At 43.6% G+C, this 17,686-nt stretch overlaps 3 protein-coding genes across 3 annotated transcripts in view; 1 reads left to right on the top strand and 2 right to left on the bottom strand.

Annotated features, from left to right (window-relative positions):
- LOC131281645 (protein rhomboid) overlaps window positions 1-17,686 on the top strand; it is an 83,671-nt gene that overhangs the window by 14,677 nt on the left and 51,308 nt on the right. The window lies entirely within an intron of this gene.
- Window positions 10,562-11,185, bottom strand: LOC131281646 (NADH-quinone oxidoreductase subunit B 2-like). The gene has a single exon (XM_058310993.1). It carries the CDS (start codon window positions 11,183-11,185, stop codon window positions 10,562-10,564), a length of 624 nt encoding a protein of 207 aa, XP_058166976.1.
- Window positions 11,826-12,446, bottom strand: LOC131281647 (NADH-quinone oxidoreductase subunit B-like). Its single transcript, XM_058310994.1, has one exon. It carries the CDS (start codon window positions 12,444-12,446, stop codon window positions 11,826-11,828), a length of 621 nt encoding a protein of 206 aa, XP_058166977.1.

Here is a 17,686-nt window from a genome sequence, read left to right on the forward strand (position 1 = left end):
TGGAAGGAGCCGCCGAGTCCTGGAGGCAAACACTTCGGTTGGGCCAAGGCGGTCGATTGAAAATGCAGCGCACGGGACAAAACACTCGTTCCATAATTCATGTGCGTATGCCGATACGCCAATGTGTGCTTCGTTCGGACTTGCATGCATTTATGCGCACCCTCGCACTCCTCCCTTTCCTCTCCCTAATATACCCTCCGCTCGATCGGCGATTTTCTGGCAGGTGGAAACGCTGGTGTCGGCCAGCCGCGAAGGAATGATCACTCGCGCACGCGTTCAAATCAATGAACGGTTGTCGGAGGGCCCTCCGATCGGACGGATGGAAGAACATGTTTTCCTCGCCTCCCCACCACGCTCACGTTCTTCGTAACGGCCATTTGCTGCTCGTGCTGGCCACGACCACCTGGTGCCTGGCACTGCACTGGGTCCTTTCGCATCCGCCGCCTCTCGCTCCCAGAACGTCCTAATGGTTCCTGTGAAGCACGCAAAATAAAATAATAAAAATCCACCCCAAGCATTCGGCACAACCGGAGATGTCATCGAGATGGCAAGATTGAGTACGAAAATGTGACCGCATCGCGATAAAAATGTGCCCGCGACGTGTGCGAGTTTAATGATGTGCAAGTGTCTGGTGCGATAAGACCGATAAACATTGAGATCGACAGGTCGCGAGGATCTCGTGTTCGAGAAAAAATTCCTCACAAATGTCGTCGATCAAAGCAAGAGAATTTTACTGGGAGAGCCGGCTCTATGCTAACGAAAGCTCGTTGTGGTATTGAAACTCCACCACATGGGAAATAGACTTTTAAGAAGTTAAGTATTTATTCAAATTTGTTCTGGTTGCTATGTTTCGTTAGACTTAATATGTATTATACACTCGTTTCTTTGCAATTATGAGTTTAAGTTCGATTTTTTCTGCATTATTTATAAACTACTTTTTTTTTCTTTTCTAAGAAACTCATAGCGCGTGTCGTTAAGATAACACCCAACGTTTACAACTTCTATTATCAATTTTCCTCCTTCATCAACAAACACCCTTTGCTTTGCAAAACAGTACACAACATATAATTACAATGTTCCGTGAACGATTGTTTTGAATAATCTCGTTACCACAATGCCCGTTACGTGATGGATACCTATCAAAAATTGTGTGTGTGTTCACAACAAAGTTGCCAACCGTAATCAATGACGGATGGGAAATCATATTAAAAAAATACTCTATGAAAAAAAGAAACACATCTTGTTTTTGTGTGCTATTCCTTTGCCGTACATGCCGATGAGCATGCGTTTAATGTTTTATCGAATTCAACTCACGTTGAATAAAACATTGGAATTTGGCTTCCCCGTCCGCTGCGGCAACGATGGGACGTTGCGCATGTTCTATGCGTTTTTCAAAGGTCTTCTTTGATATCACAACGTGCTAAAGAATTGTTCTAGGGATTCCCCCAATTTATTCATAAAAAATCTGTTGGTGGATGAAGTTTACATTCAATTCATTAAGTTATTTTTATGTTTCATAATTTATAACTTTTTAATTCCTTTATCGTTTAATTTGACAATTTTGATTGTAAAATATATTTTCTTAAATTTTTCTTCATACCTAGGTGGTGGTTTTCGGGTTGTTTTCTGTATACGATATGTTTAAGAAAAATTGTCTCATCATTTACCAAAAAAAAATAAAATAACGAATGATGTAAACAAATAACTAGAAATTGTCCGCCAATGGATCAGCAAAGGGTATCATGCCTCGAGGGTTCCCTGAGCTGTAGAACATTCGCCGAAGCACCGTTACGGCCGTTAATGTAATTTTTGAAATTTTCATACCGACTGTCTCAAAACTCTTCACCCTCTGTATTTTGTTAAACAACTTCCTGCAACGCCGTCCAACCGAACCGATTATCGGTGATTGGCCTCGGCGGCGGGTCATCCTTCACCCGTTCCGCGTCAACCTCATTTTCCTAACTCACCCGACGACGTTGCCCCAACATATTCGTCACATCGTTCGGGCAGCGGAACAGGTGTTCACCGTTTCGCTCGGCAAACTATTTTGCCGGCAGAATTTGGTATTCAGAAAATTCATTCGACCGACTGACATCAAAGGGGAAATGTTTGGCTTTCGCTGGTGGGTTTGCCAAAATTTGGCACCATATTTATATTACTACTGGCGAACGGAAAAGAAAACAACACGTCGGTGTATATGTAAATAATGGGGGTCGATAAGTATTCGGCACAACATTTTCCTGCCTACGCATATCGGTGAGATCAAATTTTGGAACAACGTCTTTTTGTTGTAATCCTAATCACCATCTGCAATTGCAACAAAACAAAACGAATCCGAAGAAAGTAAAGTTGGTACGTGATGCGGTTCGTACTTTCGGACGCTTCAATGCATACGCATGTGCAAATGCATTTCGGTTGCATCGCTTATATTTCCATCGTTTAACAAATTGACGAGGTTTTACTTTGGCGCTGCATTTTCTACGAAACTCGTCCTTCCCGCTTCCCCACGAGACTCGGCGGAAGGCGAACGACAAAAAGGTCATTACTTGTTGTGCGTTGGCAGGGGGCGCATTAAAACATTTAACGGTTTTTCTCTTCATTTTCGGGTTGCTTAGTTCAATTCTTACGTTTCACTCCTTTCTCGAGAGGGTGAAAAACAGTAAAATATTAGGCAGTCGCGGGAGTCTTGCGGGTGCGATCCTCGCTGGGCGATCTTGGCCCGGAGGAAGAAGAAGGTGGGCGGGTCGCGTGTGCTGGCACCAAATTTTCGGCACGCGGTCCCGCTTGCCAAGACTTTACATTCTTTCGCCAGGCTGCCCTGGAAAAAATTACGTATTTCAAGCACAAGCGGGCACACTTGGTACGCGACGGAGCCGAAAATGCGTTCGCGCAAAATGGACGCAACTGTATTTCGGGCGCTGCTTGGTTGGTTGAGGCGAAATTATTTATGTGCTGAAAGGGGTGCTTATTTTCGTTGCTACTTGAACATTTGGCAATAACTCATGTTGCGTATGGCGGGAGAGACAATTCTAAGTGAAGTTTTGCTGATCCTTCATTTAAATTATAGTTTCAAATGTGACTGCTAACGATAGTTACATCGTTATTACTTATTTGCTTGTACATTATATTTACAGTAATAAAGTAGCTATAAAGTAAGATTTATGATGAAATTTTGTGTGACGAAAATATCCTTAGTTTATTTATTGACTACAAAAATTGATTAAATAAAAACAAATCATATCGTAGACAGTTTAAAATACAGGGTGCGTGTCGATTTTATTAAATGAATTTAGAAAATGTTATTTCTCTCGTTTGGGTAGCATTATTTAGATAAATCTGGTAGCCCTGGAAAGTGTATAGTGTTACTAGAAAGTAGAAAGTCGGCCATCGTAATATTCTTTCACGCCGCAGCAAGTGCAAAAAAGTTCGTTTAGCCAGTGAAAGTGTCGGAATGATCATTACATAGGGTATTTATATGGAGAGATCTAACTGTGACCTGTCGAGTGTCGCTTTAAACTTCGTAAATAATCGTTCAACCCGACTGGGAAACTGTTTAGCCCATCAAAGCGTTGTGAAACTGAGATACCGAGTCCATAAACACCGATAAGGGTTTTTGAACCTCATCAGCGTTGCAATTATCAGATTAAAGATCGGTTTGTTATGCTTTTTTTGGATGCAGATAACAAACCGACCATTGATCTGTCAATTTTCTTATGACGTTTAACGATCCCCGATCGATGTTATGGATTTTTATACAATATAATGTAGAACAAAAATCATAAAGTGTAGATTAATTACAAATTACCCACATGGAACCACCTTTTTTTTAACCTTATCCACGTTCTAAAATATGGGAAAAAATTGACGCACCAGCTTCAAACCATCCCGGCAATAGCTCACCGTGACATTGGTATTGCAATTGAACAAATTAGTTTCTAATGCTTCGTGTAATTTTCGATTCGGAGGTAAAAATCCCGCGACCCGACGCTTTAATTGGGTGAGAAACTGAAGTCATCAGCCTGGCCGGGGCGGCAAAGGACAAAGACTCCTGGCTGCTGGGCCAAACCTAATTCGGCATACACACACAACGGCGCGCGTCTCCGCGTGCACGAAAATTGCCTTCCACCCGAGTCCCATTCGACACGCAACGTGGCGGGCTTCAATCGATGTTGCCGCGCCGTTCCGGGACATCGGCGTCATCATCGGGTGTCACTGTGCCGGACAGCCGGCCGCCGGAATCGAGCCGCGGAAAAGGGCTAAAAATTTCCCACACCCCAACCGTAGCGGGAGGTGTTTTCTTTTATTCGTGTTTTTTTGTTTTTGGTCTGTTATTTAGTTCCTGAGTTGCAGTTGTTTTTTAATCATTATTGTTTCTTCTCGCTTCCCCGAAGCCGTTAATGATCGTGTGGGTGTCTTATGCTTGCGCTCCCAGGAAACACACATTCCAGCCGGTTGGTAGGGGTGGAAAAACATCCGAGATATGGCAGAGGGAAAATCACACCGGATCGCGCCTGTCGGCAAACAACAAATGCAAAGCAGAACGGTAGCCGCCACCTCTCTGGCCGCTGCCGACGCCACGGAGAAAGGCTCCTGGCGCGAGGAAAAAGAAGTCGAAAGGAACAGAAAGAAAAATAAAGTAGGCGATGAAAAACAAAACCAACAGCCCGTCAAAGGGGAAAGGTGTCCCTCCGCCAAAACGAGCGGAGGGGAACTACTGGGAAGATAACGATCGTCGATCTCTTTCTTTTCCTTTTCTTTTTCGCTCGGGAGCGATAATTCCTGAAGATGAGCCAGGATGGCGACCCCGTGGCGAGATCAGAAAAATCACTGATTGATTGGGAGGCCAAAATCAATCAGTGGATGTGTGTGTGTGGATGGTGAATGTGCCTTCGGAACCATCATCGGACGAGAACGATCACGCGCGGGCAACGGATAACACTGGTAGGATGAAGCAGGCAGCGGGGGAAAGCAAGAGAAAAGAACTAAAACAAAGTCGGTAGGAGGGAGTCGAGGGGGTAGGCAGATGAAAACTCCCACCCCCAACCCTTCGGAACGGGTAAACCGGCGCACTCCAACGCTTCACCGGAGTGTGGGAAAATGTCAGTCCCTCTGTGCGTTTCGGTTGCCGCGCGCGTCCGAGAAAAGCGGAAGAAGGAATCCCCGGCAGCTTCCGCAAACCGCACCGACCAGGCGACGCCGAGGCAGAGGGCACGATAATAACGCCAGAATGGGGGTAAGAAATGTGGTGCTCATCGGGAAGGCTCATAACGCAGCTTGAAAGAAGCGTACTTTAAAGTATTTGTTGAATGAAATCAAATGATGCCGGTTCAATTAACTGTTATTACATACTTATGCCCACCATTATACATTTCGTACACCTTTTTTCGAGAGCAGCAGCAGCAGCCTCGTCCGAGACACGTCCGGGCCCCCCCTCCGAACCGGTGGCCAGGACATGGGCGTTTGCGGGCGGCGCGGCGATCGGATCGAAACGGAACGGAACGAATCGGACTGTTTCGATGCAGAAATGCGCCGGCCGTGTCCGGCCGGATGAAGATGTAAAAGGGGGGGCTGGGCTGAGATGCGCACCTTGAGGTGGTGATGAATTTTGGGTGATCGAATCTGCAAATAGCCGTGGGCATGAGGCGGAGTGGCCGGTGGAGGGTTCCGATTCTCAAGAGCCGATGATCAAAGTTCGTACCGGCTCCGTTGGATGCGGAGCGATTGGGTGTGGGTGAATGGAAGGTAGAGGGTGCGGGTGTTGTGAGTGCGTCCGAAAAGGAAACCCCTTTGCGATATCTTCGATTGTTTTCATAACACAAAGTATGGCCGCGGGCGCGTGTGATTTTGTATGCGTGTCCTCCCTGCACAGTGGAACGCCGTGTGGATGAACGGTTGGACATTTCGCTTCTCATTTTTTTTTTTTTTGAAAACATATTATGTGATTGGAAATGAACAACTGGGAATTTATAGATAATTGTACATTTTTCATGTATGTTTTAAAGGCTTTGCTCCATTCACTTTGAATATATTTTCTCATGTTCGTTTGTTATTATGTTGAAAATGGCCCAAATTATGTCTGTTTTAACAAGCAGAATTCGACAAATTATGTCTGTTTTAGCAAACAGAAGACCTCTATCTTCTCGTTGATAAACCCAAAATTGAAGAGTTTCAAATATATTTTATGATTTATAGTTCTTCAACCCATTGGATTATTATAATATCGTGGAATATTAAGTTGATGTTAATTGGATATTTCAAAGGTTGTAAATCGCTATGATTTATGCAAATTTTGTAACGTATAAAGAATAATTGAAATTTTTGTACTTATTCCCAAAAGAATTTCACAAAAAAGTGGTTGAAAAATTCTTCCAAAAGTTCAAGAGTTGATGAGTAATTATTTCAAAAATGTAGTTCTTGACACATAAGATATTTATTTAAATTAAAATAAATAAAATCTTAGATTGAATATTCCGAGCCAAAGGGGTAATTAAGATCAAAATATTGCAAATTATGTCCATCCCACTTTGCCCACTGTGCTTTCGTGGGTGAAGACCAAACTACGAAGGATGTGGCTGGCGAGAAGGAATAGAGGAGGGAAGGAAAATACCAGGACCATCAACGGTGGCTAATATTGGATTTCATCAATTAATTCGAATGAATTCAATGAATTCTCGAGCGAGCGATCGAGATTGATTGATTGAATTTCAGCACTCATGGGCTTTTTTCTGCCTATCACATTCACTCGAAGCCCGTTTGCCTTCGTTCCATTTCATTCGTTCACCCAATGCTGTCGGTGTAGGGCCCTTTTTATCCAAAAATATGCTAGCCGACGAGAGCTGGAAACCGTTCTCACCTTATTAATGCTCCTTATGAGTTTCCACCCCGTTTCGTTTCACTTCCACTGGCAACTTCCGACTTCGGTGCGTCCTGTCTGTACGGTTTTGGGGCATTACAATTTCCCACCCGTCCATCGGCGTACCTCCTTCGGTGGCGTTGATTTCATTTTTCGGTGTCATCATGGAATGTAAATTACATTCTCGTCGACATTCAGTTTGCGGACGAAAAGCATCAGACGGACGATAAAAAAAAAACATGGAGTACCCACAGCATGCAGGTTCTCAGTGACCAGGAATTCCACATTTCTTCGCGCGCCCCCTTTGTGATTTGCTTTAATTTTATTTTCGCATTCACGGATTCATAACTATCGGTTTGAGGTTGTTAACAAAAAATGGACAATATAGTAATTTGCTGCCACCCGTTGACTCAGATCTTGATGCGGTTGTTATGATCAAACGAGGGTGAGTGTGTGTGTGTGTGTGTCACCCATAAGATATTTTGAAACTGCCAGAGATGAGAATTGCATTTATCAAGGGCTTTTATTTGCACTCATCGATGATCGTAGTGCTTTCGTTACATTCTTATCCAGAAAAGTGCCACAGAAAATTTAACAACATGATAATGGCATACATAACACAACGAAACATTCCTTTTCTAACATTTCTGACCGGTCTTGGCTTCTAACTGTTTTATCCAACATAATACATTTTTTCCATTGAGTTGCATAAGAGCATAGTAATTAAACGATCTCATGCAACGAAAGCTCGATTTCTTCTTCACCCTTCTTCTTTTAATTGTCCTTTAAGATTCCCATCGAAAGCATAACATTTATCATCTAACCACATTGTGCTAAAATACCCACCACAAACAGCTCCCAAGAGGCCGAAAATAAATGAGCAAGATAGGAGCATTTGCCTTCCTCGATCGGCCACACAGAGTTCAGTTGTGCGGCTAACGAGGAAGGAGTAAATGATAATGAGGCCGAACAGGAAAACAAAGAAGAAAAACGTGTGCCCCACAGAATGATAAACCCGTCGAAGCGATGTTTATTTACCCCTAGATTAATAAGCATTATTGACTTAATAAGCCATTCTAGTTCTAATGGTCCTGTTCTCAGCGCGCGGCATCATTGTTTGATGTACTAGCCCATGAGCTCCACTGACCTGACCGTTCCCAGACCAACATTCCCCCTCTCGGAACGCGCAATGTGTCGTAACAATGGTCCAGCACCCCAAAGGGCCGGTAGGAAAACAGGAGAACAACTGACCAACAAAAAAATAGGGAAAAGTTAGGAAAAAAAACCCGCTGCATTCCGTACAGTTTATGACACGCATCGAAGTGTGACGAAAGATCGGCCAAAAGCTCACCTCACCACGCGGCAACGTTACAGTAACGAAAACGGTGCGGGTAATTTATGAACTTATGCTGCACCGAAAAAACCGGAGCGCCTCGTTATGGGGAAATAATAACGCGCCAGTCAGTGCTGTGCTGTGTCCCACACGAAGCCTAGCGGGCATTTTATGGCCACCGGCCGTAAGCTGGCGAGCTCAGGCTTCAACAATAATCTGTGGATCATCGATGGATTATGAACGCAAGAACCTTCAAGCCCTCTAATTGGCTATGGTCTAATGGCGAAATGCACTTGATTCGAGCCAAACGTCTTGGTTTGCACGAGTGCTGGCCCCTGTGGTTCTGTACCCAACTAATGGTTTCGGTGAAGATTCGCTCGATCGTGAAGTTATTTGAATAGATTAGCATTGCTTGTCGTTGCATACCAATATGGTTTTACCTGTTGTTTCATTTACAATACCGAAGAGGTCATTACTACAAAAATATTGGAAATATATCAATGCTAAAGATTCAAAAACGTGCAAAATCATAAGAGACTTTTTAAAAATCAGTGTACGAAAACAAAATAATAAAAGAATGAAGAAAATGAATGGGTTAAAAAAAATGATGGAAAAAGAAAAAAATTAAAAATTGAAGCACACACATGAAAAATGAACTTGCACTGATTAGGATTTTCTGAAAATATTGACAAAATTTAAAAGATTTTAGACCGTGTATAAAACGTTCGTAAGAAAACTTTAAAATCAATGTACGAAAACCAAACAAACATGAAAACATAAATGAATGAAAAAGAAGGAATTAAAAGGAAAACATTTGAAAACTAAAGCACTAATAATAAACTTCCAGTAGAGTCGTTAATGCATAAAAACAAACTGTTTAAAACAGAATTCCAACCAAACGTCTCTAATAAAAAAGAACTGCCAATTTCATTATAGGAAACTAACGAAACACATGTTTCTTATCACATAAATGGCCACATCAAAGCAGTGTTGAATCATTCGGCAATAAAACCGGTCGAAATATTTATGATCGGCTTCATCGATTACTATCCGGTGTGACTGTTTCGTGGCGTTCCCATCTTCTCTCGGGCTCTCCCAATGACAGACGAATTCGCACCCGCACAAATCAACCCCTGTTCGGGCTGTGATGGGGAGAGGGGTGCACAATACCAACCGGTCATCACCGGTCACAACCGATGAAAGCCTGGGAATCTGGAAAATGAGATATCATTAGGCTGCGTCCGAGAAGCGTTCGCCGTTTATGCGCATTTCGGCGGGAGCTGCTTGAAAAGAAATCTGAGAAATGTCAAAAATTAATCATTATAAATGACCTCCAATTAAGTGAGTCACCAGCAGCAGCGGGCTACTGCGGCGGGAAAAAGCTTTCGGGGGTTTCGCTTGCGAAAAGCGGAATGACCATCGGTTACGCGAGATTTATGACGACCCCTCGAGAGAGTGCATCGCGGTTAGGTGATGTGCCGAAAGACCATCGACCAACATGTCCTACTTGATTAATTGGCCAACAATGGGGGAACTTACTGAACCTCCGTAACACAAACTGTGCCGTGCGGAGACTCGTTCGGGGAGGCTTTTTCAGTTCGAACGGCCCGCTGCCCGGTTCGGTTCAAATGTTTCCCTCCGTGTAAGTGGGCGCGAAAATCAAAGCCTAACCACGGAAGTGCACACGTTCCGAGGGCGCGCATACATTACGTGAGAGCGAAGGTCAGGCCCAAATGACCGTCGTTGCTGCCAACCACCAGCAGTGCCAATTACCGGTGGTTTTGTTTTTCCTCCGCACTCGCACCGAGGTTGCGGGTGATTGGGAAAATTGACGGACACCTCGGACGGGGTATGCTCCTTTGCGGGGAGGCCGAAATGATTGAGCCGTCGAGAGCCGTTCGTCGGGTGCTGCGTAATTGAAACTAATGGCCGACGGTTGCGTAAGTGAGGCATTGCCGCGTAAATGTCCTGGATGATGATGTCAGTCAAAAAGAGATTTTTCACCATTTACCGTCGTGAGATCTACGGGGTAATGCTACTTTTCCTGGGAAAATCTAACGAAATTAAGACGAATTTATTTCGTACCGGTTTACTGGACTGCTGGAAAGTCTTTTCCAACGGGACTGTACTATACTGCAAAAATCTTCTATGATACACAGTTATAGACTCTAGCTTAGAAGAACACAATTTTTAAGTTACGGCAACTTCGTAAAATAAAATTGAAATTTAATTTCTTTATCAGATACGAAACATAAAAAAGTCCTAAAATCGAAAGTTAGAAAACATTCGCCGGCAAACAAATCAACTGTTTCCAGCATTTTATTCATTGACATCGATATGCGATTACATCAGAGCAAGCGAGTATATGAATGTTCTTACTTCCGATACCACATCTGCAAAGTCCTCATGCGCTTGATTTTCTTCTGAAGCTGTAAAACCCCGTACAGCAGGGCCTCGGCGTTCGGAGGACATCCCGGCACGTAGATATCAACCGGTATGATACGATCGCAGCCTCGCACGACCGAGTACGAGTAATGGTAGTAGCCCCCGCCATTCGCACAGCTACCCATCGAGATCACCCACCGTGGTTCGGGCATTTGATCGTAAATCTTCCGCAAGGCCGGCGCCATTTTGTTCGTCAGTGTTCCGGCAACGATGATCACATCCGCTTGCCGGGGCGAGGCCCGAAAAACCACTCCAAACCGATCCATATCGTACCGTGGTGCAGCGATGTGCATCATCTCGACGGCGCAGCACGCCAAACCGAACGTCAGCGGCCAGATAGAGCCTTTGCGACCCCAGTTCAACACGTCATCCAGCCGGGCGACGGTCCAATCGGCCCAGTTCGATTGCTTCACGCCGAAGGGTGAGTAAGGAAGTTTCTCGGGCTTATCCTTTTCCACCACCGGAAGAGTTTTCTTTAATCGAACACTTTGAACAGCTACGTTACAAGACGGCAGCAAGAACACCTTCCTTAATAGGGCTCGATTGTTCACCATTTTGGTAACAGTTGGGTCTTGAAACATTGAATGTAAAAGTAAATATTGATTGTGTTTTAAGAGCGATAAATGGTTTTACCTTGATTTGATTCCTCCAAAAAGGCTGAGGATACCTTTGTTCTTTTAAGACAAACAGACAAATAAGGCCTACTAAATGGAAAATATACTCTGCTTCGATAAATATACCAAGGTTTGTGATATGCCAGGCCAGGTTTTACAAATAGAATTGTTCAACTTAACACTAATTAGGAACATTGGTTTTTAAATGGGCCAATTTGTACATTTTTACCTATAACATAGGGTTTTTAGAAACTTTTTGGAAATAGAAATTATTTACGTGACTTTAGAGTTAAAAAAGGTCTAGATAAAAACTATATGCATCATATTAAAGCACTTGATAAGGAATGACTTTTTGCTGGCATAACTAAAGGCAATTAACTTATTTAAATACGCAATTCTTAGAAATACTACAAGAGTTTCGCAAAAGAAAAGTTTTCTGGATTGAGTTTCATTTTAAATATTATAATAGAGAGCTCATTTACATTTATGATACCACGAGATAAAAATTATACACAGCATATTATAATCAAATGAATTTTTAACACTTTATTGCACAAGTCAACAAAAGCTCACATCAATTCTATTTCCGATACCACATCTGCACGGTCCGCATACGTTTGACTTTCTTCTGAAGTTGTAAAAGCCCATACAACAGAGCCTCCGCAGTTGGAGGACATCCTGGCACGTAAATATCAACCGGAATGATACGGTTGCAGCCTCGCACAACCGAGTAAGAGTAATGGTAGTAGCCACCGCCATTCGCACAGCTGCCCATCGATACCACCCACCTTGGTTCGGGCATTTGATCGTACAACTTCCGCAAGGCCGGTGCCATTTTGTTCGTCAGTGTTCCGGCGACGATGATCACATCCGCTTGCCGGGGCGAGGCCCGGTAAAGCATCCCAAACCGATCTGCATCATAACGCGGGGCGGCGAATTGAAACATCTCGACGGCGCAGCACGCCAAACCGAACGACAGTGGCCACATGGAGCCTTTGCGACCCCAGTTCATCAAATCGTCCAGCCGCGCCACAGTCCACTCTCCCAGGCTCGATTGCTTACTGCCGAAGGGTGAGTAGGGAAGTTGCGCTGGTTTGTCTACGTCCACCACGGGAAGAGATGTTTTCGAACGAAGTATTTCAGCACCGCGGTTCGCTGCTGGAAGCAGCAATGGCTTCATCAGTGGACGAATAGTCAACATTTTGAGTATCCCTTTAAACCGAACAACTCAAATTAAAATCAAAACCAAACTGAGGAAGCGAAAACAACTCACAATATTTGTGTTTACTCCGAACGTTTGAACGAAACTAAGGTAGGGGACAAGGAATATCTTAAGATAAGCCGACGAAAACCCCATTTTTGATAAGCTGAGGGGTTGGGGTAACGAAATCAGTTTTGACACATGTACCAAGATATCTAACACATAAGGTGCGCTTAGTAGTAGTTCAAAATTACAGTTTGAACTTGCTAACCTGGTACATAACATAAGTTATATTTTTAATTATAGTGGGGAAGAATCAGTTCAGGAAACTTTCCTTTGTTTGCCAATTCTAGAATCCATATGTCAAAAAAATGCGTACAGGAACACTTGTTTTGATTTCGTTTCTCCTCTTTTTAAATAACCAGTTTGGTCTTCACCAGTTTTCGAGCTCGCAGCATTGAAATTCTTGAGAATCGAATCACTATTTGTGTTTAGCCGTATGCAGTGAAAGATTCGTACACATACCATACCTTTAGACTCCACTTGTTGTTGGCTTCTCTATCGACTGCATTTCCTTATCTTGATAACATTTCTAACTCATGCTCTTCCATTCATAAATTCAGAGCACTTGCGATTCAGGGCACCCCGTTGAACTGATGGGCAAGATATGAACCTTATCAGGCAGCACTATCAGTGATTATCATTTGCCTCAGGAATGATAAAACCCTACCAGGCCCTTCCGTCGTCCACCACGGAAGGTTATCCGCCGGTAAGCAACCGTTCCGGTTGGTCATTGTTTGCTATTCATCAAACGAAAATCGTACCATTAAACGCGAGTACCATTTAGCCGGCGAGTGGCAGACTGTGATTAGGCCGTAATTGGCAGGAGAAAACAGATCCATCTTCGTCGCCACCGCGGGTGCCACGCGATCGCCGCTCTAATGATATTGCGCATAATTGCTGCACTCTGCGCAGCGTGGCGGAAAATAATGGAATGCTCGGCCCTCCTGCACGCTTTTCATCCCGGCTCGGAAGTGTGGCCTTTTTGCTATGCGCTTTCCGGCCGGCGCTTCGTCTGAACGGAGTGTGTAGAACGCTAGAAGCGAACGGTAATTTATTTGCATGCGCAACATTTGAAGGTTAGAACCGTGTTACTGTTCGGGAAGGTAGTTTAGTTTGATAAGTGTACATGGTGTCATAAAGCGAATTGCTAGACTATGAAATAGTTTTAATTTGCTTAGATGTGAAGATTGGTGTGCAAGCATTTTTCTGCATAATTTTAAGGTACCATAATTTCAGTTGAAAAGTTTACTTAGTGAACAATTTTTTAAACCCTATCAATTTACGAGCTTTCATTTATGAAAACATTGACATTCTTCATTGACCGGCTAAATATTCTTCAAATAGAAAAGATTCACCCAGTCAACATCTCAACACTATTGTGATTTTTGTTTATTGAGTATTTTAAATACCAATAAACCGGTATCACGAATTTTTCTCATCTTGTCCATACAACTTTAACATGTTGTGATGTTTGTGAAATAAAATAAAAGTTAAAAATTTCCATTTTTAAATAATTTCATTCTTTGTTTCCATATAGTTGTCCATACAATCATGTCAAAATATTCCTGCTTAAGCAAATAAAACATAACAGTATCTACAACGTTTTTTGTGCTGTCTATTGGTAATGGGATACTTTTTTGCTGATGATCCATTTCCTCCATGAATAAAAGGAAGGATACCTGCCTTTGCAACTTCAAATCGTTTCAAAACACTACAATAGTGTCCTGGTGTGCTAAAAAAAACATACAAAAATAGCGAAGTTTAATTGCTTTCTACTTCAGCGAACCTCAAAACGCGAGCTTGGAAAAGCCACACAAAGGCACTCGTTTATCGGAGGCCCAATTTGTCGGAGGTTGTCGGCCACGGCTGGCTGGCACTTGGAGTGCTATTAGGAGAGCAAATTAACTCCGGCCCCGCGATTACGCACATCTTTGACTCCGGCCCGACCCGGCACCGGATCGGCCGATGCCGAAACCCGGCCGATGGGGCAACGCAATTGTGCCTTTCGGGCTTAAAAGTAGTCTTAAGCGCAATCGAATCGATGGTTCAGCGCAGTGAAGCGCCAAAGTGGATAACCAACCGCTCGTAAGCTGGTCTAATGAGCCTCGACAATTACGACCCGATTGCGCTCCGTTCGCCACACCAACAACCGATACACAAGGCCAGGGGTTCGAGGTGAGGCGGGCGACGCGGTATGGGGTTTTTCGTTTTTGTGGAAAATCCTGGCCCGAAACAAATCCTGTGGGAAACAAAAGCGTGAGATATTGTTACTTGTTTCCTCGTTTTGTTTTTCGGCAGCATAGACAACATCACCTCCATCCATGGGCCATTTGTTACCACTCCCCCGGCCCTTCCTCACCATCCGCCCGCCGGCGAGAATCCTTCGCCTCCGGTTCCACTCGAACAAATATTTATGATAATTCATCGCATTAGAGGATGAGCGGGCGAGTTTTCCTAGGCTCGAGGCTTTCGGCTTTTCGCCCAAAGGCTGTGTAATGTTTTGAGTTTGAGCTCGTACTTTTATCATAAATCGTACAACCTTCCTTCGTAGCCCGCACCTTCCCCCCCTTCCTTCCACAAGCGGCCCGCTGATCGGAGCGATCTTGCGGAAAAACGACCGACGTCCTTTCCCGTTCCAAAATCCCTTCAAAGGCACGTAGCTGCCTGCGGAAGGCTCGAGTTACAAACAAACACCGGTGCGACGCAAAGGGTAGCCTAATCCTTTTTGTTGTCATCACGTCCGAACACACATTCGGGTGATCAAAAAACGACCAAAAGAAGAAGCAAAACACTCCCGCCGGCAATCCTGGCAGCTAATGAAGCCAACCTTCACCTAAACCATCCTAACAGGGCAACGGTGAAACATTCCTGTTCGGCCACACTTGCTTTTTCCTCTCCTCGATTGCGGTGGCAGTTTGTTCTTCTCTCGTCCTTTCAAGCTACTCCTTTTTTCTCAGCTATCCTTTCTAAGCAGAATGGTGTTTTTTTATGGTGTTCCTTTCCGTCCTACTGACAAATGCTACTTAATAATTGGTAAAAATATTGAAAGAAGGTGTACGGGCCGCAATTGGCTGGCTACCTGGGAACTTTGGTGACGGGTCGCAGCCACGTTGGCATTTTATGGACCTGTCCATTTTCCATGTCGATCTGTTCGATATGTTTGATTTATTGAAATAATATTGAGAGCAGCACTGATTTATTGTTTAATGTCTATAAACATTTATCTATACATTCTGATACGTTTATTTATACATTCATTAATTTTGTTAAGTTTGTAAATCCAATAACATTCCACTTAGTTAGGGTAATATTTTTATTCACTTGGCGAGAGTGGAAAACAAAAAACTAAAAATTGTCTTTTCCATAGCATTTATTACATGTCTTGTCCTTGTTTCTATCAAAATTCTAGATCACTTAAAAATTATAATTTTTTTGTAGGATGAAAATTTAACTGTCATTTGAAAAATGTCTCGTACTGAACGATTTCTCCTTCGATACAGAACAATTTCAAAATGCCCAAATGAACCCTTGCACCCTTAAGAGCAAAACCCAAAACGATTGTTTGATTGAAGAGAACTGCTGCTAAAGAGACAGAGGAAAACTGCTGGCAAATCACAGCCGTAACTCAATAAACGACGACTCTCGCTCGGTGTATTTATGTTTCGCTGCTCAAACGTGCGTGTCTGTCCATTGCGGTGTAATTGTTTTGTTAATTTCGGTGCCCTTTATCCTTTGTAGCCGATAATAATGGTGATCGTTGGGTTTCTTCCCAAGAGGAAATTATGGACGTGCCTAGGAACCAAACAATTTCGGGAAAAATCGGCCTCCTTTGAGACGTTGGGCCGAGTGACGGCGAGAGGTATAGAGATCAGCGCACAATCGGGGCACCGCCAAAAGCCTCCGGGTTTTGCTAAACGCATCAAAACACCGGGAAGTGAAGCAAGAAATAGAAGCCGACGATGATGGAAGTAATAAAACAAAAACAAAGCTTGAAATTGACAAAAATCCACAATTCCTTTCGGAAGGGGGGGAAAGGAAGAAAGCGAGGAAAAAAAGGATCCTCAAAACATGGCTTCCCAACATTGGCAACCGAGTGGAACCGTAGACAATGCGGCCAATGTGTGCGTAGCTCTAGGAGTCCTCGGCCATCGGGATCGATCCTTTTTTTTTGCGGGTCCGAAGGTAGCACCGGATCACCCACACACCGGGGCCAGGTAAATCAATTAGTCTCCCAGGACGTGTTTGTTTAAGGTTACGACTTATTCCCATTCTCATTGTGTTGACATGTACTGATCCCTATCTTTCGTCCCGGTCACGTTTTTCCACCGTGGTTCGGGGGTTTTTCTTTCTTTTCCACGGCGCTCTTGTGCGTCTTCGGTGCTCTTCGGTCCTTTCGTCGATCCTGCGCCGCGATGGATCCTGCCATCCCATGGTGCGGCCCACTGGGCTCGATTTTCTTCCTCATTTCCTAACCCAAACCAGTTCCGCTTTCCATTCGCTGGAAGCACTGCTAATTGTGTGTGTATGTGCATTTGTCGTTGTTTTGGTTTCGCCAGGGTTCTTCGAGGAAAGATAGCGGTCAGAGTGCGATTGCGGCATGAATGCTAATGTCCCTATTAGCAACGGTCATGCATGTGCAGCTTTTGATTGACCAGGATCAGCCGGGGATGAGCTCCCGCAGGGTGAAAGGCAAGCGGGGCACGATCTTTTAATGTGCTTTCGGGATTCAGCAAACTGTGTGCAAATACGATCAACGCTTATTTGCTTACACGGTGGCTCAAAATTTGCCCAACTACGATTGGAAGCCGTTCAGAAGCCCAGGATCGGGCCCAGCTGATCAGAACGATGCAGCGTTAAGCAAGTTTAATAGGCTTACGCTTTCTTTCTATTTTTAGTATGGTTTCATTTTTCAATATACCAATTCCTGTTCTCTTTTGTTTAGATAAAACTTTATCGATTTATTTTGAACTCAGTTGATACAACATCGACTCGATTATCCTTCTTGAATGTACAACTTATCTGTCTCAATTTGTCTTGATTTTGAAGCTATAATATAACAAATAGGAATAGAAAACATGACATAAAATGTTTTAAAGTATTCAATAGCTTGCAAAGAAAACCCCCTTGTGAAGTTTAATAAAAAGAGATTTGATTTGTGATCAGACAAAATATCATCG

Source organism: Anopheles ziemanni, chromosome 2 (assembly GCF_943734765.1).
Source record: "Anopheles ziemanni chromosome 2, idAnoZiCoDA_A2_x.2, whole genome shotgun sequence".
In the NCBI taxonomy this organism is placed as follows: Eukaryota; Metazoa; Arthropoda; class Insecta; order Diptera; family Culicidae; genus Anopheles; species Anopheles ziemanni.

Coding starts and splice junctions, on each gene's coding strand:
- LOC131281646 (XM_058310993.1), bottom strand. CDS start 11,185: ATGGTGAACAATCGAGCCCTATTAAGGAAGGTGTTCTTGCTGCCGTCT.
- LOC131281647 (XM_058310994.1), bottom strand. CDS start 12,446: ATGTTGACTATTCGTCCACTGATGAAGCCATTGCTGCTTCCAGCAGCG.